Source organism: Myxine glutinosa, chromosome 13, assembly GCF_964187855.1.
Source record: "Myxine glutinosa chromosome 13, kmMyxGlut1.1, whole genome shotgun sequence".
Classification (NCBI taxonomy): Eukaryota; Metazoa; Chordata; class Myxini; order Myxiniformes; family Myxinidae; genus Myxine; species Myxine glutinosa.
Window position 1 is genome coordinate 60,243,760 of NC_136273.1, and position 24,729 is coordinate 60,268,488.

The 24,729-nt window shown below is 45.4% G+C and overlaps 1 protein-coding gene across 6 annotated transcripts in view; it reads left to right on the forward strand.

Moving 5' to 3' along the window:
* MCCC1 (methylcrotonyl-CoA carboxylase subunit 1) overlaps window positions 1–24,729 on the forward strand; it is an 87,165-nt gene that overhangs the window by 28,536 nt on the left and 33,900 nt on the right. For all 6 annotated transcript variants that reach the window (XR_013621226.1, XM_068134468.2, XM_068134470.2 and 3 more), the window contains exons 12-13: window positions 11,774–11,883; window positions 14,628–14,844. Coding sequence is in view for 5 of the 6 variants with exons in the window: in XM_068134468.2 (XP_067990569.2) it covers window positions 11,774–11,883; window positions 14,628–14,844 (327 nt within the window). In the remaining variant the exon portion in view is untranslated. The remainder of the gene's footprint in view (window positions 1–11,773; window positions 11,884–14,627; window positions 14,845–24,729) is intronic.

The following is a 24,729-nucleotide window of genomic DNA, read 5'->3' on the forward strand; positions in this document are numbered from 1 at the left end:
CATGTTGAATATCGCTTTTCACCCGATCTCTCAATGGTGAAGAATCACTTGAAAATTAAATAATTATCGTATCTGAATCCATATTCAGATGTTCACCAAAATCAAATTGATTAGTCCTTGTCACACACCCAGCCTGGTGTTGGCTTAGCGGTTAGGGTGCCGGCTTGGGATCCTAGGATCCTGGGTTCGAATCCCGGTCGATCGCTGAATTAACGCCAGGGGGGTTGACTCAGCCTGTCATCCTTCCGAGGTCGGCAAATTGAGTACCAGCTTGCTGGGATGAATGATCCCGGTGTGTACCCCGGTTTAGAATAGGTACACCGTATCCCTGCGCATCGCAAGAGGCGACTAAGGGTTGGCGTCAGGAAGGGCATCCGGCCATAAAAACATTGCCTCAAACAGGGAACCATGATTGTCATGGGGCCCGCAAAACTAACCCCGCTCGAGCGGGGAAAATGGCCTTGAAACGATCATTCATTCATTCATTCACACACCGAACCAATCAATCAAGTGTCGTCCAAATCCATCCATAACCCTTTGAGATGTCCTGCTATATATCGTTTTTGGCCCTATCACTCAATGGTGAAAAATCGCTTCAGAAAAAAATAATTCTCATATCTAAATTCAAATTCAGATCTTTATGAAAATCGAATCGATTCGTTATTGTCACACACCCAACCTCTCCACCAAGTTTCATCCAAATCCTTCCACAACATTTTGAGATATCCTGCTATATGTCGTTTTTGGCCCTATCTCCCAATGGTAAATCAAAAAATTATACTACTCCGGATCCGAAACCGGATCTTCACCAAAATCTAATAATTTCGTCCTTGTCACATATACTACCTCTCCGCCAAATTTCGTCCGAATCCGTACACAACTTTTTGAGATATTCTGTTCACAGACAGGCAGACAAACAGACAGACTGGGTGAAAACATAACCTCCATCCACCTTATGTGGCGGAAGTAACAACACGAAATATAATAGCATCTATCTATAATTCCAGTAATCTCTGTGTGTGTGTGTGTCTGTGTGTGTGTCTGTGTGTTTGTTTGTCTGTGACCGCTGTTTCTCGACAACCACGGGTCCGATATACTTGAAACTTGCCAGGTATATTGCTGGGGACCTGAGGATGTGCCTTTTCAAGGTTTCATATTAATCGGAGAAGTAGTTACCGAGCTATGGCGATTTAGCCGTTCGCCGTTCGCTTTGGCTTTGCGAATGGACCAAACCATTTCATGTAAATAGAGGGGGGGGGGGGGGGGTTCTACCGTACTCGCAAGCCGTTCGCTTTGGCTTTGCGAATGGACCAAACGATTTCATGTAAATAGAGGGGGGGGGGGGGGTTCTGTGGTCGTTACTGCCACGTGGTTTCAAAGTTTTTTTTTGTTGTTGTTGTTTGCACGCATGTTTTTTTGCACCCACGTACGGGCACGCCCTAGTAATATTAATGTTGCTATGGAACAATATTAATACTAACTAGCAGTAACCCGTGAAAATCACGGGCATAAATAGTGTTTATGTTCATACAAACTAACTTGTTAAGAAGTGATTATTACCATAAATCCACATATTTAACTTGGTGCAGCATTTTAGGTGCCTGCCGCCATCCCGCTTCCTTTCAAAATAATTGTGTCAGTTGGCACCAACATTCATTCTGGCGGATCTCCTGAATATCGCTTTATATTCAACTACAGTATTGTCTCTTATAGTGTGGTTAATGGTAAGTATCCCCTTTACATTTCTGATCGCATTTATATTTGTATTAAAAGGCGTAGCATGCCTCTCGAGTCGCTGCGCGTCCGGCACACATCGGGACGTCTTCTTCTTCTCGGTATCATGTGCAGCATCTCACTGTGCGTAAAACAAAATGGCGCGAGTTATTCAAAACTTTTCACTGATTTTCAGCTTTTATTCCACACTTCTAGACATTTGGAGACATAGGTATGCTTATATGGAAGGGTTAGTCATAACTACATAGTATCACACATATCTTCGGGCGACAGGAGCAATAGCTGGAGAGAAGTTCCGATTACAAACTTCAGAAATAAGCGTTTTAATGATATAGATAATATTCCACTCCCCAAGGGGCTTTTCCTCCTTGAACAAACACCATCTTATCGTGCCGTTTCCATGGGAACACCCTTACCAAAAGGGAACAACTTATCCTTAACAGAAGTAAAAAATATTATGAACCACGAACACGTTTGATTACCTTCTGAAAGAGTTGCTACTGTTGTTTAACACAAAACTGAAAGGGGGGAAACCCGGGGTGTGTTCAGTTACAAAGTATCTAGGTAATTCTAATGGGTTCTAAAGGGGAATTCTAAAAGGTAATTCTAAAGGGTAATTTCAATGGGTTAAGTTTGTTTATGGCCTTTGCTTTTTCCAGACTAGCAAAAGTACCCGGCATTGCCCGGCAACGCAGAGTCTCTTTGTGACGGGGATATTGAGAGGGGGCAGAGGGTGAGAGGAGTGGGTGGGGAGTGAGGGAAGTTAAAGGAGGAGAGAGAGGGGGGGGGGGGGAGGAGAGGGAAGCTTCACCACACGTTGCTATACTGTACACTGTGGGAGGGAGGGGTGGTGCAAGGAGGAGAGAGGGAAGGGGAGGGAGAGGGTGGGTAGGAGGAGGGGTGGGGGAGAAACAGAGATGGGTAGATGGGTGGAGAAGAGAGAGGGTAAGGGAAAGAGAGTGGAGTGAGAAAGGAGCGGGGGTTGAGGGGTGGGGAGGGGAAGGGAGAGTGAAGCCTCACCACATGTCGCTATACTGTGCACTCCTGGAGAGAGGGGTGGTCCGAGGAGGGAAATGGGAGAGGGGGGAGGGGGAAGGGGAGAGAGAGAAGAGATGAGAGAAGAGAAGAGAAGAGAGGGGTGGGGGCCTGCTTTCAATTCTTACCAAACCGTTTTCCGTCGCCTCCAACTTGCCATGTATGCATTGTTTAATCCGAGGTGTGAATACAATGGGGCTGGCACTGCAGGCCTCTCTCAAAATACTGCCCGTCGCTTTGCTGAATATGGAGGAGGAGGGATCTTCTTCATCTTCTTTTTAAGTTTTGGGGTGTTTTCAGAGCCGCGAGGCTCTAGATACGCCATGCGCTCAGACATGACAGCGGTGAACAAAGGAGCCTTTAGAGTTGAGGTAATCTATCGCTTAGTTTCTCTGCAATGCTTTCGGCAGTTGAAGAATAAATGATCAGAAGCAGACTTTCTTCGTAATGCTTTTGGGTTTGAATAAAAAGTTTCTCGTTGAGTTTGAAGAAAATCTGGGTGGTGTATGTTGCCAAAAACAATTTTTTATTTTTTACATCGATGTTTTGGCAATCTCATAAGTTGCTGAGTTACACTGTCATGCTTTGAAGAAGAAGAAGAAGAAGTGCTAATGCTTTGTTTCCGCTGTTTCTCTGTATTCTTTCTTTACAATCACAATAATGTAATTATGACAAATGGGAATAAAGTTGAAGCATTTTGCAACTTGAAAAAACACCCTATCATAAGTATCATATGGAGGTGTTAATTTAGATGACAGTACAGAAGGAGGAGAACAGCCTTGCTTACATAAATAAATTTGGTAATAAAAATTGCTAATGTTAAATGTTTCAGATTTCACTCCAGATTTCGATACTTATTTAGTCTACAGGATCCGCTCCTCAAATCTAAATCCACATTTTGATTATTAATTAGTCCATGAGAGTAGATAGTGTTTCCAAGCCAAATCACGTTTCAATAGTCCGATACAAAATGGTGGCTTCAGAACCCAGCGATGTCTTAGAGGGCCGAACAATATGGCGGACCACCATTTGGGTAAGGCTTATTTTGATTTTTTTGTTATGCGCACCCCGTTAATCATCTTCAAAAAATGTGTTTTAACGCAATCAAACATCCTGTTTTCAATCTTACACTACCTTGGAGGTAAATATGTATGCATGCAAATTTCAGGGCCTTGATGTTTCATGGTTTTGGAGTTATGGAGAAGACACACACACACTGACACACACACACTGACTATTATTATTATTATTATTATTATTATTAGCCTGGTGGTGTTGGCTTAGCGGTTCGGGTGCTGGCTTGGGATCCTAGGATCCTGGGTTCGAATCCCGGTCGATCGCTGAATTAACGCCAGGGGGGTTGACTCAGCCTGTCATCCTTCCGAGGTCGGCAAATTGAGTACCAGCTTGCTGGGATGAATGATCCCGGTGTGTACCCCGGTTTAGAATAGGTACACCGTATCCCTGCGCATCGCAAGAGGCGACTAAGGGTTGGCGTCAGGAAGGGCATCCGGCCATAAAAACATTGCCTCAAACAGGGAACCATGATTGTCATGGGGCCCGCAAAACTAACCCCGCTCGAGCGGGGAAAATGGCCTTAAAACGATCATTCATTCATTCATTCACACACCGAACCAATCAATCAAGTGTCGTCCAAATCCATCCATAACCCTTTGAGATGTCCTGCTATATATCGTTTTTGGCCCTATCACTCAATGGTGAAAAATCGCTTCAGAAAAAAATAATTCTCATATCTAAATTCAAATTCAGATCTTTATGAAAATCGAATCGATTCGTTATTGTCACACACCCAACCTCTCCACCAAGTTTCATCCAAATCCTTCCACAACATTTTGAGATATCCTGCTATATGTCGTTTTTGGCCCTATCTCCCAATGGTAAATCAAAAAATTATACTACGGATCCGAAACCGGATCTTCACCAAAATCTAATAATTTCGTCCTTGTCACATATACTACCTCTCCGCCAAATTTCGTCCGAATCCGTACACAACCTTTTGAGATATTCTGTTCACAGACAGGCAGACAAACAGACAGACTGGGTGAAAACATAACCTCCATCCACCTTATGTGGCGGAAGTAACAACACGAAATATAATAGCATCTATCTATAATTCCAGTAATCTCTGTGTGTGTGTGTGTCTGTGTGTGTGTCTGTGTGTGTGTCTGTGTGTTTGTTTGTCTGTGACCGCTGTTTCTCGACAACCACGGGTCCGATATACTTGAAACTTGCCAGGTATATTGCTGGGGACCTGAGGATGTGCCTTTTCAAGGTTTCATATTAATCGGAGAAGTAGTTACCGAGCTATGGCGATTTAGCCGTTCGCCGTTCGCTTTGGCTTTGCGAATGGACCAAACCATTTCATGTAAATAGAGGGGGGGGGGGGGTTCTACCGTACTCGCAAGCCGTTCGCTTTGGCTTTGCGAATGGACCAAACCATTTCATGTAAATAGAGGGGGGGGGGTTCTGTGGTCGTTACTGCCACGTGGTTTCAAAGTTTTTTTTTGTTGTTGTTGTTTGCACGCATGTTTTTTTGCACCCACGTACGGGCACGCCCTAGTAATATTAATGTTGCTATGGAACAATATTAATACTAACTAGCAGTAACCCGTGAAAATCACGGGCATAAATAGTGTTTATGTTCATACAAACTAACTTGTTAAGAAGTGATTATTACCATAAATCCACATATTTAACTTGGTGCAGCATTTTAGGTGCCTGCCGCCATCCCGCTTCCTTTCAAAATAATTGTGTCAGTTGGCACCAACATTCATTCTGGCGGATCTCCTGAATATCGCTTTATATTCAACTACAGTATTGTCTCTTATAGTGTGGTTAATGGTAAGTATCCCCTTTACATTTCTGATCGCATTTATATTTGTATTAAAAGGCGTAGCATGCCTCTCGAGTCGCTGCGCGTCCGGCACACATCGGGACGTCTTCTTCTTCTCGGTATCATGTGCAGCATCTCACTGTGCGTAAAACAAAATGGCGCGAGTTATTCAAAACTTTTCACTGATTTTCAGCTTTTATTCCACACTTCTAGACATTTGGAGACATAGGTATGCTTATATGGAAGGGTTAGTCATAACTACATAGTATCACACATATCTTTGGGCGACAGGAGCAATAGCTGGAGAGAAGTTCCGATTACAAACTTCAGAAATAAGCGTTTTAATGATATAGATAATATTCCACTCCCCAAGGGGCTTTTCCTCCTTGAACAAACACCATCTTATCGTGCCGTTTCCATGGGAACACCCTTACCAAAAGGGAACAACTTATCCTTTACAGAAGTAAAAAATATTATGAACCACGAACACGTTTGATTACCTTCTGAAAGAGTTGCTACTGTTGTTTAACACAAAACTGAAAGGGGGGAAACCCGGGGTGTGTTCAGTTACAAAGTATCTAGGTAATTCTAATGGGTTCTAAAGGGGAATTCTAAAAGGTAATTCTAAAGGGTAATTTCAATGGGTTAAGTTTGTTTATGGCCTTTGCTTTTTCCAGACTAGCAAAAGTACCCGGCATTGCCCGGCAACGCAGAGTCTCTTTGTGACGGGGATATTGAGAGGGGGCAGAGGGTGAGAGGAGTGGGTGGGGAGTGAGGGAAGTTAAAGGAGGAGAGAGAGGGGGGGGGGGAGGAGAGGGAAGCTTCACCACACGTTGCTATACTGTACACTGTGGGAGGGAGGGGTGGTGCAAGGAGGAGAGAGGGAAGGGGAGGGAGAGGGTGGGTAGGAGGAGGGGTGGGGGAGAAACAGAGATGGGTAGATGGGTGGAGAAGAGAGAGGGTAAGGGAAAGAGAGTGGAGTGAGAAAGGAGCGGGGGTTGAGGGGTGGGGAGGGGAAGGGAGAGTGAAGCCTCACCACATGTCGCTATACTGTGCACTCCTGGAGAGAGGGGTGGTCCGAGGAGGGAAATGGGAGAGGGGGGAGGGGGAAGGGGAGAGAGAGAAGAGATGAGAGAAGAGAAGAGAAGAGAGGGGTGGGGGCCTGCTTTCAATTCTTACCAAACCGTTTTCCGTCGCCTCCAACTTGCCATGTATGCATTGTTTAATCCGAGGTGTGAATACAATGGGGCTGGCACTGCAGGCCTCTCTCAAAATACTGCCCGTCGCTTTGCTGAATATGGAGGAGGAGGGATCTTCTTCATCTTCTTTTTAAGTTTTGGGGTGTTTTCAGAGCCGCGAGGCTCTAGATACGCCATGCGCTCAGACATGACAGCGGTGAACAAAGGAGCCTTTAGAGTTGAGGTAATCTATCGCTTAGTTTCTCTGCAATGCTTTCGGCAGTTGAAGAATAAATGATCAGAAGCAGACTTTCTTCGTAATGCTTTTGGGTTTGAATAAAAAGTTTCTCGTTGAGTTTGAAGAAAATCTGGGTGGTGTATGTTGCCAAAAACAATTTTTTATTTTTTACATCGATGTTTTGGCAATCTCATAAGTTGCTGAGTTACACTGTCATGCTTTGAAGAAGAAGAAGAAGAAGTGCTAATGCTTTGTTTCCGCTGTTTCTCTGTATTCTTTCTTTACAATCACAATAATGTAATTATGACAAATGGGAATAAAGTTGAAGCATTTTGCAACTTGAAAAAACACCCTATCATAAGTATCATATGGAGGTGTTAATTTAGATGACAGTACAGAAGGAGGAGAACAGCCTTGCTTACATAAATAAATTTGGTAATAAAAATTGCTAATGTTAAATGTTTCAGATTTCACTCCAGATTTCGATACTTATTTAGTCTACAGGATCCGCTCCTCAAATCTAAATCCACATTTTGATTATTAATTAGTCCATGAGAGTAGATAGTGTTTCCAAGCCAAATCACGTTTCAATAGTCCGATACAAAATGGTGGCTTCAGAACCCAGCGATGTCTTAGAGGGCCGAACAATATGGCGGACCACCATTTGGGTAAGGCTTATTTTGATTTTTTTGTTATGCGCACCCCGTTAATCATCTTCAAAAAATGTGTTTTAACGCAATCAAACATCCTGTTTTCAATCTTACACTACCTTGGAGGTAAATATGTATGCATGCAAATTTCAGGGCCTTGATGTTTCATGGTTTTGGAGTTATGGAGAAGACACACACACACTGACACACACACACTGACTATTATTATTATTATTATTATTATTATTATTAGCCTGGTGGTGTTGGCTTAGCGGTTCGGGTGCTGGCTTGGGATCCTAGGATCCTGGGTTTGAATCCCAGTCGATCGCTGAATTAACACCAGAGGGGGGTTTACTCAGCCTGTCATGCTTCCGAGGTCGGCAAATTGAGCACCAGTTCACTGGTAATTCCCTGTGTGTCGCAAAAGGCGACTAACAAGGTTGGTGGCAGGAAGGGCATCCGGCTATAAAACATTGCTACAAAAAGAGGACCACGGTGCCTGAAAAAGGCCAACCAAACCCCTGTTCTGCGGGGAACAATGGCCTCTAAAGGAGGTTCATTTATTATTATTATTATTATTATTATTATTATTATAGATTTAAAATTCTAAATTGAATCGCTTCCTTTGGGACCGTGGTTCCCAACCTGGGGGCCATGGTGTATTTCTCGGGGGGCCATGGGTAATTTGAACCATACTAAAAATTAAATATTGTTTTTTTTAATTTTATATATTGTTTTGACTTTGATATTGTTTTTTTTTTTTCCTATTGCAGATTTGACGTTATGACTTCTGGGAGTAAAAAAAGAAAGTATCTTGACGAATACATAAAGCTTGGATTCACGTCCATTACCATGTCTGGCCCAGAGAAACCACAATGTGTGCTGTGTCACAAGGTTTTGAGTACTGAATCCATGAGGTCATCCAAGTTGAAGTTGCACCTCGAGACTAATCACGCACAACATGCAAAGCAGGATCCCGAATTTTTCAAGCGGCATGAAAGAAATTTAAAGCGACAGAAGTTGGATGAGGGAGGAGCTTTTCAACAACAAAATGTAGCAACTGTCCAGGCTTCTTATGAAGTTTCTCTTGAAATTGCAAAGAAGAAAAAACCCCACTCGATTGGGGAGACACTCATCAAGCCTTGTACCCCCCTCATTGTCGAACAGGTTCTCGGCAAGGCAGAGGCTCGCAAAGTTGAACAGGTGTCTTTATCGAATAACACAGTGCAGCGTCGTATCCGTGACATGTCGGAAGATGTGAAACAACAGATCATTAATGAGATTAAGGCGGTGCCTTTCGGCTTGTTTTCTTTTCAACTTGATGAATCGACTGATGTTAGTTCCTGCTCGCATCTACTGGCATTCGTTCGCTATGTCAAGGGAGATGATATCAAGGAAGAATTGTTGTTCTGCAGTGGCCTGGAAACAACGACAAAAGCGAACGATGTCATGGAAAAAATGAAGTTGTTCTTTGATGCGGGAGGAATTCAGTGGGAGAATGTATGCAGTGTCTGTACTGACGGTGCTCCTGCCATGCTTGGTTCCAAATCCGGATTCCAAGCAAAAGTGAAGATGCTGGCACCACAAGCAAAAGGAACCCACTGTATGATTCATCGCTACACCCCTGGCTTGTAAGACTCTCCCTCTCTCATTGAAGAAAGTTTTTGAAGTCGTAATCAAGATTGTTAACTACATCAAGGCAGGGGCTCTCAACACTCGAATGTTCAAGGAGCTGTGCAAAGACATGAACGCGGAACATGAAACGTTGCTGTACTAGTGTACTATACTGCTGTACGTTGGCTTTCGAAAGGGAACCGGAATGTTCTGAACCGCATCTTTGAACTTTGTGCGGAAGTCAAACATGTCTTGAATCTTCAAGGGAAACATGACCTCCTGCAGCATTCCGTCGAAGAATTGTGGAACGAACGACCTGCTTATCTTGCTGACATTTTCGAGCAGCAGAACCAGTTGAACCTCAAGCTCCAAGGAAGAGCGACTAATATTATTCTTTTCCACGATCATCTCAGAGGATTTGTTGCCAAGCTCCAAAACTGGCGCAGGAAAATGAACACAGGAAACATTGCTATGTTCAAAAGAATGTCTGAATTGCAAGACAGCATGGGAAAAGAGCTTAATCCCGTACTGAAAAATGACATTCTTGAGCATCTGCAGTCACTGGAGCTATAATTTCATAAGTATTTTCCTAATTTAGATGACAATGAGGCAAAAATTGTGAGGAATCCTTTTTCCGTCAACCTTTGCGTGGAGAGCATGCCGGAGGCAATGCAAGATGAATTCCTGGATCTCCGAAATGATTCATTTGCCAAATACACATTCGAAGAGAAGAGCTTGATGGAGTTTTGGGTGGGAATGGGTCGCTACCCTAATATCAGCCAGATAGCTATCCGGGTGCTTCTGCCATTCTCGTCGACCTATCTCTGCGAAGCGGGGTTTTCCATGCTGTTGAATATCAAATCGAAACAGCGTAATCGGCTTCACGTGGAAGATGACCTCCGCTGTGCCCTGACTGTGACTCAACCACGGATACCCCAATTAGTAGCTAAAATGCAATTTCAGTCATCCCACTGAGTTTTTAATTCACTTTTACGGCACATGCACCGCGTCCCTAGTTTTGATTACCTGAGTTGTTGTCGAATTTAGTTTATTTTTGTGAGATTATAACACATTGCGTTAAATACAGACGAGGTTTTTAGTTTTCACATATTCTTGACTTGGAACCTTTTCATACTGTTTTCATGTTTGACAGTTCTATTTTATGCTGTCCATAGTGTTGCTACTGATCTATCTATAATTCCAGTAATCTCTGTGTGTATGTTTGTATGTTTGTATGTTTGTATGTTTGTATGTCTGTATGTCTGTGACCGCTGTTTCTCGACAACCACGGGTCCGATATACTTGAAACTTGCCAGGTATATTGCTGGGGACCCGAGGATGTGCCTTTTCAAGGTTTCATATTAATCGGACAAGTAGTTACCGAGCTATGTCCAAAAAACGATTCAACCAATCAGAGAGCAGCGAGCTATCACGTGTGCCGAACGTGGCGAACAGACTCTGCCTCGGACGGCACATTTGAGAGCGTATTCATTTATTTCACGTTGGAAAACTATGTTGCCGTTAAACTATGTTTTAAAACTAATTAAAACTAATTTGCGATTCATCGTAACTGCGATTTGCGACCTTCCGGACAGTGAAGACTGCACTTCCGGCAGCCAATCACAGACCGTGTTGTTGCGTAGGCGTGGCCGATGTGAGAGCGAGCCGAGCCGAGCGCGTGCGCCATTACGGTTCGTAATTCGATTTCTTCCGGAGAAAATAATAATTTCTCGATTTCTTATGCGCATTATTTCTCCCAATTCAGTCAGAGCGAAGGGCGGAAGCGAAGAGCGTTGTTTTTTTTGTTTACGGGCGTACGGGCGTACGGGCGGGGTAGAGCGTACGGGTAGCGTTTTTTTTTTTTTTTGGCAAGGAACGGGCACCCACGTACGGGCATGCCCTAGTAATATTAAAATCTCATATCAAACATGCATCATTCGAGCGACGTTGCTTTGTTTGCTTCTTCCAAAAACGATGTAGTTGGGAGCCAGTAAGGAACAGAAAAAAAACTATGGAACTAAATGTTCATGTTGGCTACTTGGAATTCCTCATTTTCTGTGTAATAATTTACCAATTCTCATACAAACAAAATAGCCAATTAAAGGAAACAACACCTCTCAGAATGCACCACAGAGCATCGAGAAATCAAAAAAAAAATTCTGGGGGGCATTTCTCCCAGACATCCCGAGCCTGCTTACACGCGCTCCACTGCTCGAACCTCGTGAAAGGGAGAGGGGTGCTGGGGATGTGCTCTGGGAGCCAAGGGGGCCATAACACAAAAAAGGTTGGGAACCCCTGCTTTGGGACATGGATGTGATATATGTATATATTTTCATTTCTGGTGTAAATTTTTGCCATCTTTCAACTTTGCTTTAGGTGGGAAGTGTGCAGACTTGCGATGGCGCATCACTTACTTTGCTCTAGTTACAATTGTACTGGCCCATAGGCTGACTCTTTTGTGTATGTGCAGGTGATGAGGTTTCCGTTCACTATGATCCGATGATCGCCAAGCTGGTGGTTTGGGGAGATGACCGCGAAACGGCCCTTCAGCGACTCTGTGCGACCTTGTGGGATTACAATGTATGTGGATTTGTAATTGGCTCGGAGTACACATGTGGCCTTTAACTGGATTACTGCACAGGTTGCATAATTAATCCTTACCTTTGTTATAGGGGTTTGATTTTTTTTTAATGCCTCCGCTGACGCAGTCGCTGGAAGCATTGTTTTCGGGTTGTCCGTCCGTCCATCTGTTCGTGCGTCCTTGATAGGTTTTCATTACCGCGATAACTTAAGAATGACTGAAGGGATCCAATTCAAACGTTGTCCAAGCATGTATAATGATGTAAAGATAAACTGATTAGATTGTGGGATCAAGAGGTCAAATGTCAGAGGTCCAGTTAGGGTTGGGGGTGAGGGCAAGGAAGGGAACGGGGAACATATCAGGAAGTGAGGTGGGGGAGGAGATTTCGATCTCATGACAGCTTTTGTAAAACATACACAATGTTGTGCAGGTAACCCACCATGCTCCTTCCATGGATTTCGGTTGAGATGGCCTCTGAAGACCATTAAGCAAATTCCTTGGCCAGCACAAGTTTGCTTTTGCTGCACCTGTTTTCATATCACATACAGTGCATTCAGAAAGTATTCAGACCCCTTCACTTTTTCACATTTTGTTATGTTGCAGCCTTATGCTGAAATCGTAAAAAAATTCATTTTTTCCCTCATCAATCTACACTCAATACCCCAAAATGACAAAGAGAAAACAGGATTTTAGAAAGTTTTGCAAATTTATTAAAAAGAAAAAACTGAAATATCACATTGACAGAAGTATTCATACCCTTTGCTATGACACTTGAAATTTACCTCAGGTGCTTCCCATTGATCTTGATCATCTTTGAGATGTTTCTACACCTTCATTGGAGTCCACCTGTATGAATGAATATGAATGATCGTTTTAAGGCCATTTTCCCCGCTGGAGCGGGGGTTAGCCTTGCGGGCCCCATGACAATCATGGTTCCCTGTTTGAGGCAATGTTTTTATGGCCGGATGCCCTTCCTGACGCCAACCCTTGGTCGCCTCTTACGATGCGCAGGGATACGGTGTACCTATTCTAAATCGGGGTACACACCGGGATCATTCATCCCAGCAAGCTGGTACTCAATTTGCCGACCTCGGAAGTATGACAGGCTGAGTCAACCCCCCTGGCGTTAATTCAGCGATCAATCGGGATTCGAACCCAGGATCCTAGGATCCCAAGCCGGCACCCTAACTGCTAAGCCAACACCAGGCTCATTGGAGTCCACCTGTCGTAAATTTAATTGATTGGACATGATTTGGAAAGGCACCCTGTCTATATAAGGCCTCACAGCTGACAATGCATATCAGAGCAAAAACCAAGCGATGAGGTCAAAGGAACTGCCTGCAGAGCCCAGAGACAGGATTTTGTCGAGGCACAGATCTGGGGAAGCCTACAAAAAAGTTTCTGCTGCATTGAAGGTTCCCAAGAGCATAGTGGCCTCCATAATTCTTAAATGGAAGAAGTTTGGACCAAGCAGGACTCTTCCTAGAGCTGGCCACCCGGCCAAACTGAGCAATCGGGGGAGAAGGGCCTTGGTAACAGAGGTGACCAAGACCCCTATGGTCACTCTGGCTGAGCTCCAGAGATCCTGTGTGGAGATGGGAGAAACTTCCAGAAGGACAACCATCACTGCAACACTCCACCGATTTGGGCTTTATGGCAGAGTGGCCAGACGGAAGCCTCTCCTCAGTGAAAGACACATGAAAGCCCATAGAATCTTGTTTCTCACAGTCTGAGAGTCCTTTAGGTGCTTTTTTGCAATGTCCGAGCGGGCTTTCATGTGTCTTTCACTGAGGAGAGGCTTCCGTCTGGCCACTCTACCATAAAGCCCAAATCGGTGGAGTGTTGCAGTGATGGTTGTCCTTCTGGAAGTTTCTTCCATCTCCACGCAGGATCTCTGGGGCTCAGCCAGAGTGACCATAGGGGTCTTGGTCACCTCTTTTACCAAGGCCCTTCTCCCCCGATTGCTCAGTTTGGCCGGGCGGCCAGCTCTAGGAAGAGTCCTGGTTGGTCCAAACTTCTTCCATTTAAGAATTATGGAGGCCACTGTGCTCTTGGGAACCTTCAATGCAGCAGAAATATTTTTGTAGGCTTCCCCAGATCTGTGCCTCGACACAATCCTGTCTCTGAGCTCTGCAGGCAGTTCCTTTGACCTCATGGCTTGGATTTTGCTCTAATATGCATTGTCAGCTGTAAGACCTTATATATACAGGTGTGTGCCTTTCCAAACCATGTCCAATCAATTGAATTTACCACAGGTGGACTCCAATCAAGGTGTAGAAACATCTCAAAGATGATCAAGAGAAATGGGAGGCACCTGAGCTAAATTTCAAGTGTCATAGCAAAGGGTATGAATACTTCTGTCAATGTGATATTTCAGTTTTTTCTTTTTAATAAATTTGGAAACTTTCTAAAATCCTGTTTTCTCTTTGTCATTATGGGGTATTGAGTGTAGATTGATGAGGGAAAAAATGAATTTAAACGATTTCAGCATCAGGCTGCAACATAACAAAATGTGAAAAAAGTGAAGGGGTCTGAATACTTTCTGAATGCACTGTAAATATGTGGATGACTCCTAACAAGGAGTGTCGTTAAGAATGTTATTAACAACGAAATAATTTTCATGACAATTCATTTGTTAATAGATGAATATGCCAACAAAAACAAATTTGTAATGTGTTGGACTTACTACTCTGACCAAAGATGCACATTAACCAGATATTGCAATTGTTTTCACTTTTCCCAGGTGGTGGGTTTAAGCACAAACGTGAAGTTCTTACTGAGCCTCGCATCTCACCCTGCGTTCCGGGCGGGTCATGTACATACAAGCTTCATTCCACAGCATCACAAAGACTTGTTTTCAGCTCCATGCGATTCACCTGCCATTGCTGTGTGCCAAGCCGCACTCACCATCTTACTTGGGGAACAGTGGCACACGCGGGATCTCTCTCGACTCTCACATGGTGAGTAGCTTTTGTGTCATGGCGCCGATGTACGGCGACTCGACTTTGCGTGCTCTATTTATTTTATTCCCCTTACCTTTTTATCGTTCATTATATCGGAATTTACACTTTTTGAAGAGAGGAACTACTAGTGATTCATATCAACAGAGGTGAGTGTTGTAGCCAAGCATTACCTAATCAGAATTTGATCGAGATGATTATTGCCGATTCAGACCATCCTGGGACTCAAAAGGGATGGTGGCGAGGTAAGCGTAGGGGTGTCCTGACAAGATTGCGTAAGCAAAGCAAACGTCCTCCATTGCCAAGCATCCTTCTTGCCAATGTCTGTTCTCTTTGCCATAAAGTCGATGAGCTGAACTGCCATATTAATACTCGGCATGCTTCCGAGACTGTTCAGTACACTGTATTACAGAAATTTGGCTTGATTCATCCATGCCTGATGCCGCTGTACAGATCCCAGGATCCACGCTTCATCAACAACAACAACAACAACAACAACAGGCATTTTAAGGCCATTTTCCCTGCTAGAGCGAGGGTTAGCCTTGTGGTCCAACGCTTCATCGTTCTTCACATATTCAGTCTCGTACATATCCGTGCGAAGTAACACGTCTGCTTTCTACGGCATCATACCAACAATCTTGCAGCAAATTTGTCGACATTTTCCTGGCACCTGCCTCATCCAATAGAATGTTGCATTCCCATCCGAAATCGTCAATGTTGTCTCTTCAGGGGAAGAATTAGCATTTTCCACATCTTTGATAAGGTATTGAAATCCTTTGGACTTGTCTATCCATAGCTGAGTATACCATTAGTGGTACCAATGATGTAGTGCTTAGTCTGAGTAAGTTGATACCTCATTAGTTCCTTTAAATCCAGTATAATTTCTCTGCTCTGTGACTTGACGAGTAACTGGAAGGTTTCCTCGCTGCTTGTAATCGATGACTGCTTTTTCCTGGTTTCAGTTGCACTTTTTTTGGACTGACAGGATGGTCAAGAGGTACACATACTCGCTGTCTAGCTGTCTCCTCTAAGCTCTGTCTAGCCTGGGTTTTAATCTCGACCCAACTTTAAACTGCCAACCCGGTGTTTCACAGGTATGGTGATTTGTCAGTGTGTGCCGTCCCTTGGATGTACGTTAAACGGGCATCCCGTCTGCTGGCATTTATTGGTGTACGTTAAAGATTCCATGGTGTCCTTCGTGAAGAAGAGTATGCGTGTTATTGCCGGCATCCTGAACAAATTACGAATTCCTGCCTTATCCTTCGTCGACCATCAGGCCTGGCCAGCTGGTTCGTGAAAGACTTGGGCCAAACATCCCTTGGCTAACCCCACAAGTAGTGGGATAAATGTGGCTGTTACAGAAGAAGGAGAAGAAGTAACGGCCTTTTATTTTCCATGCTCTCCTAACATTGATATTTTCCATCTCCCCATTTTCAGCGACATATTACAGGCTCAAATTAGTGACTTTTTGTCTCGAGACTGTGATGTGTGAATGCTCCCTTTGTTTCCTTTCTAGCAGCCTCTGCTCTCATAACATCATGCTGGATGTCCAATGGGACTGCAACTCCAAAGGAAATTTTGTAAAGTCGGTTAGCATCCTCTACATTAAAAGGATTGATGACGTTCTTGACTGTTTCCTTTGCTTTATCCACACTTGCTTCACCCTTCAGCATCTCTGCCGGTTGTCTGTCATGGTGTTTGCTTTGATCTTCATTGGACTATGTAAGCATGTCTGCCATGTTCAGCGTTGCACGAAGATACATCTGTGAGCTCACGTGTCATCTTCACCCATTTTTGGTAGCAATCGTAAATGCTCAGAATCTTTGAAAGTCTCACACCAATCCCACGAGCTCCACCATGAGATCCGTTTCCCTGGGATCAAAGATCTTGCAATGATAATTGCACCTTTCATTTGCACAATGATGGGACTCCAAGGTTTGCAATGAAGAGAGAAAATAATGTGACGTAACGAGCGTAGTTCTGGTCGCCAAAGCTAACCGAGAGATCGGGCATCAAATGTGGACACAGCAAGAAATTAAATCGGCTTTCACTGATCGTATTAGTGAGAGTACCAGCCAAACATGATCCATGTACAAAATCCAAAACTGCACCATTATTTCATGTCTGCCCTGTCTGACATATTCACGATACAACAGATAATTGTCTCTGGAATGATTCAGAGCATCATCTGTTGAAAGTTGCTCAATTAATTTCCTTCCAAGGTGACTCAATTGCTTCAAGTACTTTCTGTGTGGATTCCTCTGGCAAACTGGAAAATGCACTTTCTTATCCTGTGTTTTCCACGTACCTTTCCAGTAGCAATCTCTCGAGGCATTCCATAAATACTTTGTGGCAATCCATGGCTCCATCCCAGTGTTTGCCAGACAGCACTCTTTGCAAATTAGCCAGATGCAATCGCTCCTGCTTTGAGGAGTACATCAGGGAATCCAGAAATGCATTCATTCTCTTGCCAGTCATCTTGAAGTAGGCACATGCCGGGTGGAATGTTTCGATGAATGAGCACAATGTGCTTCTGGTATCGACCTGGGCTGTTTCACAGGAGAGGATGAGCCTTCGTGCAGATACCAAGATCAAACATTGTCATAACGTATTATTGGCCCACTTCTCTTGGAGCTTCTTCGGCACATCACGGGCACTCCTGATCAGTCGTATAGTCTGTAATTGGTTGGTAGATTACAGGATACTAATTAATTTTGATGATCTTGGAGGCTGTTCACCCGTAACTGATATGAACCCTGCTCAGCATGCTTTGCTTTGTGATTCTGCACTTTCATAAATTACTCCTTTGAACTGTTTGGAAGTGAGGATTTTTTTCTGTAAGAAGAATAATACTTAGGGCGATTTTCCTCTTGGTTTGACTGTGAAGAACGTTCTATTACTGACGGATGGCACTTTGTGAAGGGCTCCACCATGATCGACAAATAGTGGTCAAAAAAAATAGAAACACTATTGTAAAGTCACTTAATAGGGCGTTGGACCACCATATGCGGCCAATACGGCCTGTATGCGCCATGGCATAGAAGCCACCAGTGTCTGGAATTCTGCAGGAGGGATGTGGCACCATTCCTCCACGAGGAGGGATGCGGCACCATTCCAATCAACTCACACCTGCTTGATGGAGGTGGAATATGCTGTTTCTGGAGTCATTCCAGAATATCCTATAAATGATTGATTGGGTTCAGATATGGAGACTGAGAAGGCCATGACGTATGGATAACATCAGGGTCATGCTCATCAAACCATTGGGCGACCACACATGTTCTGTGGGAGAATTTGGGGGTGGGGTATCTCCTCTTACAACCATGTTACCCGTAATTTTCGGCAACCAGGCCTGTGTGCAGTATTTCAGCTCACCTGGACCTGTAAGCAGTGTCCGTAGGTAAGTCAGTCAGTCAGTCAGTGGGTCTGTAAACACTTCAGTCATTATCGCTTGAACCAAATACACGATGATGGCCCCATGGTTTTGTTTTTTTCCTTTCTGTATACTACGTATCCCTGCGTGTCATAAGAGGCGACTAAAAAGGTTGGCGTCAGGAAGGACATCCGGCCATAAAAACATTGCCTCAAAAAGAGAACCATGACAATTACAACTACATATGGCCAGGGTACAGCCCGAAGTACCCCGTGGGGGACACCACTCCCTCTCGTCAAAACTCAAGGTGGGGAACCCGATCGAAGCAAGGGTGGAAATCACTCCATTTATGACGACGAAAAATCTGATGACCGACGTGGAGATCGGTTTCTGAGGTTTGTGACATGGAATGTAGGGACAATGACAGGGAGATCAGGAGAAGTTTTTTTTTGTTTTTTTTAATTTTTTGTACACATAATCGAGGCTCGTGAAAGAGCTAACATTTATCACACAAACAAATCAAACAGACAAACAAACAAAGTATATAAAAAGGGGAGCGGTAGACAAGATGGGGAGAGGAGGGGAAGCACATAAACACAACATTTGAGAGCAGGGACATCGGGAATGTGTGGGAGGGAGAGGGCTTGGGGGGAGGCGGCGTGGGAAGGGGGGGGGGGGAGGTGGGAGAAGTATAAACACAAGGACACCAAGGACTTCCAGGAAAGAAGTTGATATTTCAAAAAAGTGGATTTGGGGTGAAATTAGCGGCGGTAGAAAAGATCAAGGTTTTGGATGGGGGAAGATAAGAGATGGTGGTGAACAGCTGTTTTAAAGACCTGGAGGGAGGAGTCGGATTGAAGAGAGTGAGGGAGTTTGTTCCAGAGGTGGGAGAAAAGAGGAGTGAAGGTGAGCAGAGAGTCTTGATTTTGGCAGTTTAACCATAAGAGGGTTGCAGGCAGATCTTGTGCGACCTGTAGGAATATTTGTGGGACAGAGCCCAGAGAGAGCTGGAGGAGCAAGGCCGGAGAGGAGTCGGTAGAAGACAGAAAGACCACCAACCTGCCTGCGGTGAGTAAGTGAAAGGCCCTCGGAGGTAGCTTCATCACGGGAGATTCCAATGATTCTGAACGCTTTGGTTTCAACAGCGTGAAGACGAGCTAGGTGTGAGGCAGGAGCACCAGCCCAGAGGGGAGAGCAGTATTCCATTGAGCTGCGGATGAAAGCCTTGTATGTGGTGAGGAGCTCAGGTGTGTCAAGGAAGGACTTCACACGACGGAGGATGCCCAGTCGGCGACTGGCCTTGGAGGCCAGATTTGAAATGTGGTTTTCCCAGGAAAGATCATGGCAGATAGTGAGACTGAAAAGCTTGAGTGACAGAACTTCTTGGAGAGGATTATTCAGGAAGTGGATGGGAGGGTTGTCCAGTCGGTCTTTTCGGAGAGACATCGTAAGAGTGTGAGATTTGTCAGGATTGAAAGACATGTTCCACTTGTTTGCCCAGTCAGTGATTTTGTCCAGGTCTGCAGAGAGTGAGGAGGCTGCAGACTGCCGATCTGAGGGATGAGGAACGGAGCGGCAGAGAGTGGAGTCATCAGCAAAGAGATATAGAGGATTTTCAAGAGAGTCGGAGAGATCATTGATGAAGACCAGAAAAAGCACAGGGCCCAGAACACTACCTTGGGGAACTCCAGCTTGAACAGGAAGAGGAGATGAGAGAAACCCATTCAGGGCCACACATTGGCTACGACTAGAGAGGAAGTCCGCCAGCCATGCGTGGAGATTTCCATGGATACCAAAGGAGGAGAGTTTGGTGAGCAGAGCGGGGTGCCAGACCGTATCGAAGGCACGTGATATGTCGAGGGAGACAGCTCTAATTTCCTGTTTGGCATTGAGGACCTCCATCCATTGTTGAGACAGCAGAAGCAGCATGTCCAGAGTAGAGTGACCTGGTCTGAAACCAAATTGATGATCAGAGATCAAGCCATTGGAGAAGAGGAAAGATTTCATATCCGAAGCAATGATGGATTCCATGACTTTGCTAATAATTGGGAGAAGGCTGATTGGTCTGTAGTTGCTAGGATCTGTTTTTGCACCTTGTTTGTGTAAAGTGGTGATGTTGGCTGATTTCCAAGCAGATGGCAGATGACCTTGAGCAAAAGAGAGGGTGAAGAGAACAGAGAGAGGGAGTGAAAGAGTGGAAGAACAGGATTTTAGGACCCGTGGGCTGATGCCGTCAGGTCCAGTTGCAGAATCCGAGTCGAGGGTTGACAGAAACTTTTCCACCTTGTCAGGAGGAAAGGACACAGAGTCCAGGAGCAGCTGGGTACGACTGGGTACGGTGGGTACAGAGAGGGATGGGTTTGGGACACAAGATTTAGAGGCAAACACAGAGTTGAGGCATTCAGCTTTTTCACATGCGGAGTCAGCTGTGTAGCCGTTTGAGGTAAGGGAGGGGATGGAGGGGGAACAAACACCAGAAACAGATTTGACCAGACGCCACCAGGATTTGTAAGAGGGAGACAGATAAGAGAGTTCGGTCTTGACAACGGAGAGATATTGTTTCCTGGCTCTCCTGAGGGTGGACACACACTTGTTTCGGGCTTTGTGAAAGGAAATGAGATTTCCTTCCGTTGGATTTGCTTTCCAGGAGACGAAGGCAAGTTGTTTCTGGGCAACAACCTCACCACAAGATTCCGTGTACCATGGACGGGAGGAAGGGTATGACAACTGAAGACGAGATGGGATAAATCTGTGCATGAGAGAGAGCAATTTACTTTGGAAGAATTCCCAGGATGAGTTGATGTCAGAGGTGGTAGAGATGGGAGACCAGTGGAGAAGAAGAGTGGACATATGTTGTGTGCAGGAGACGAGATGGAAGGGAAGTGGTGTGAGAATGGTGAAGGGTAGACAAGTTTGTGTGGCAAGGGTGCCCGGAGGGCGTGCATGGTATTGGTGTCCTGTTTTCTGAGGAGTTTGGAGACAGTGTGGTGAGTGTGACTAGAGAAAGTGATAGGTTGATGATGGTGAAAATGATGAATGGAAAGCTCTTGGTGGACGTCATCTTTGGATATGCTCCGCAGGTTGGTCGGAGCGATGAAGAGAAGGACAAGTTCTGGTGTGCATTAGAGAAGCTGATGGAAAACGTGAAAGATGAGGAAGTTGTTGTGGAAGGAGGAGACCTAAATGTACATGTGGGAAGGAGTATGGGCGGTTTTGAGGGAGTTCAGGGGGGTTACGGATATGGTGTGAGAAATGGAGAAGGTGAAAGGATTTTGGAGTTTGCTGATGGAGCTGATTTGTTGATTTGTAATACTCAGTTCCAGAAAGAGGATAATAAGCTTGTTACATACACGTCAGGTGGGTCGTCGACAACCGTTGACTACCTGAAGGTGCGTAGGCGAGATAGGGGGCACCTCCGGGACACAAAGGTGATCCTGGGGGAGGAGTCTGTTTCACAGCACCTCTTGGTTGTCTGCGACATAAGGGTGAAAGGTGCGAGGAGAGCTCGGCGGGTGAAGTACCAACCGAGAATGAAGGTGTGGAGGTTGAAAGAGGTGACAGTAAGGGAGGCATTAAAAGAGAGGCTGAGTAGGGTAGAGGATGATGTGGTTGAGCTTGAAAGTGGTTGGATGTCAATGAAAGATAGTCTGTTGGGAGCCGTTGGTGAGGTATGTGGATGGACGAAAGGACCACCGAGGCACTCGGAAACATGGTGGTGGGATGACGAAGTTGGAAAGAGGATTGACGAGAAGAGGAAGAAGTTCAAGGAGTAGCAGAAGGTGAATGGTCCGGAGGCAGAAAAAGCAGAGCATGAAAGTTATAAGGCAGCCAAGAAGGCTGCAAAGAAAGAGGTAGCAAAGGCGCAGGAGGCATGTAGGAAAATGTTTGGAGAACGCTTGGATTCGGAAGAGGGTCAGAGAGCGGTATTCAGGATTGCAAAGCAGATAGCGAAAGAGAGGTGTGATGTGATGGGGGTGAGTTGCTTGAAGGATGAAGTGGGACAAATCGTTGTGGACCCAGATGGAATTAAAGGAAGATGGAATAGATATATGGAAATGCTGTTGAATGCAGAGAATGAATGGGATGGCAACGAGAGTAACCCAGTTTTAGGACCGGCAGAGAAGATAACTGAGAAGGAAGTTGAGGAAGCGATAAAAGCAATGAAGAGTAGAAAAGCGGGAGGGCCGACGGGAGTTGTGGGAGATAAGTTGAAGGCAGCAGGAAGTTGGGGTGTGAAGGGAATGACTGAGATTTGTAATCTGGTGGTGAAAGAAGGCCGCATTCCAGTGGATTGGGAACTGAGTACCCTCGTCCTTCCATACAATGGGAAAGGTGACCCTCTGGACTGTGGCTCGTATCGAGTGATAAAGTTATTGGAGCATGGAATGAAGGTATTGGAAAGGGTGTTGGAGAGGAGGATAAGGAAGAAAGTGAAGATCGACGAAATGCAGTTTGGATTTATGCCAGGAAGAGGAACGACAGACGCGCTTTTTATTGTAAGGCAGTTGCAGGAGAAGTACATGGAGAAGAGGAAGAAGTTGTTTCTTGGGTTTGTTGATCTGGAGAAAGCCTTCGATAGGGTTCCACGCGAAGTAGTGGCATGGGCATTGAGGAAGTTAGGAGTGGAGGAATGGTTGATCAGAGTAGTGATGGCAATGTACAAAAGAGCATGCACAGCTTTAAGGACGAAGGACAGGAACAGTGGTGAGTTTGAGGTGAAGGTGGGAAGTGCATCAGGGGTCTGTACTAAGTCCACTACTATTTGTAGCTATGATGGAGGTGCTGGCTCAGAACGTAAAGGAGGGTTTACCGTGGGAGTTGTTGTATGCAGATGATCTGGTGTTGATTGTGGAAAGTATGGATGGACTGAAGGAAAAGATGAACAAGTGGAAGGAATGTATGGAAATAAAAGGTCTGAAGGTGAATATCGGAAAGACGAAGGTGATGGCAAGTGGTAAAGCATGTGGTGAGGTGGAAAGAATTGGGAAGTGGCCGTGTGCTGTGTGCAGGAAGGGTGTCCGAGTGAACTCCATTCAATGTACAATGTGCGCTGAGTGGGTTCATCAAAAATGTAGTGGTCTGAGAGGGTCATTAACCAGTGTGGCAGCTGCATTCAAATGTACCCGGTCCGGTCTGGAGAGGACGCTGGCGTTACTTGTTCGCCGCTTCTCCGACTGGGCCATTGTACATAGTTTGCTTTTCTGGTGGTCGTGGCGGATTTTTGACCGTTGGGTCTGCCCTCTGCTCGGTCCCGGCTCTGCTCCTGGCTTCGCCTGCCCGGCTCCTCCACTGTTTCCTCAGGCCCGCTCCCGTTGTTTGTGGCCGTTGTTTGCGGCGGTGGCTGTTTGCCGCTGTGGTCTTGATTAGCGGCTGCAGTCGTTTGCCGCTGCGTTTGCCGCTGCGTTTGCCGCTTTGCCTCCTCGACCTTGGCCTCGTACTCGTCCCTTCGCTCCTGCCTGGCATGGCTCTGAAGTACTCCGCCGCAAGGCTTCTTCTGCTCAATACCCGCTCCACCCCATCATGCATCTCTGCCATCAAATCAAATGGACTCCTCCGACGACCCAGGTACATTCACCGTGGCTCCGGTCGTAAGTTTGTTTATTTGCAATCAGGTCACTCCATCCCCGTCCTCTGGTCGGCTCAGCGCACTCTCACTCTTCGTCCCAGCGCACCTGGTCACAGCAACCCACACGATCGCACCTCCTGCCTACGAACCCTGGCTAAATCACCTGAATTCATCCCTGCTGTTCAAAACAACATCAAGCTCACCCTGTTCAACACCCGGTCCCTCAACAACAAATGCCTCATCCTGAACGAATACATCCTGGATAACAAACCGGACTTTCTCTGTCTCACCGAAACCTGGCAACAACCTCTGGACTACTACACACTTAACCTCACCACACCCAATGGATATTCCTACGTCAATAAACCACGCTCGGAGGGCCGAGGTGGTGGAATTGCCGTTATCCACCGTCAAGACATCAAGACCAACCTCATCTCCATCTCATCTGCTCCATCATTTGAACACCTGGCTTTAAAACTCTCTGGTCACACGCAGTCAGTCATGGCTGTCGTCTACCGCCCTCCCAAACCACACCCATCATTCCTGTCTGACTTCTCCTACTTTCTGGCCCAGCTATGTTCCCTCTCCCCCTCAATCCTCCTCCTTGGTGATTTCAATATCCACATGGACTCCACTGACTCCACAATAACCACTGACTTCACTGATTTACTCACCTGCTTTAACCTCACTCAACATGTCGACTTTCCTACCCATATCCGTGGTCACATTTTGGACCTTGTCTGCTCCACTGGATTAAATTTGCACCATCTCTATGGCTCCGACCTCACCCTCTCTGACCACTTAGCCATCACTCTGACCATCAACATCCCCGCCCCAACACCAAGGCATTATCGCACAATCAACTTCCGTAAGCTAAACGCTCTTTCACCTACCTCATTCTCATCCACCCTCTCTGAAAAAATGTCCACTTCTCCCTTCATTGACC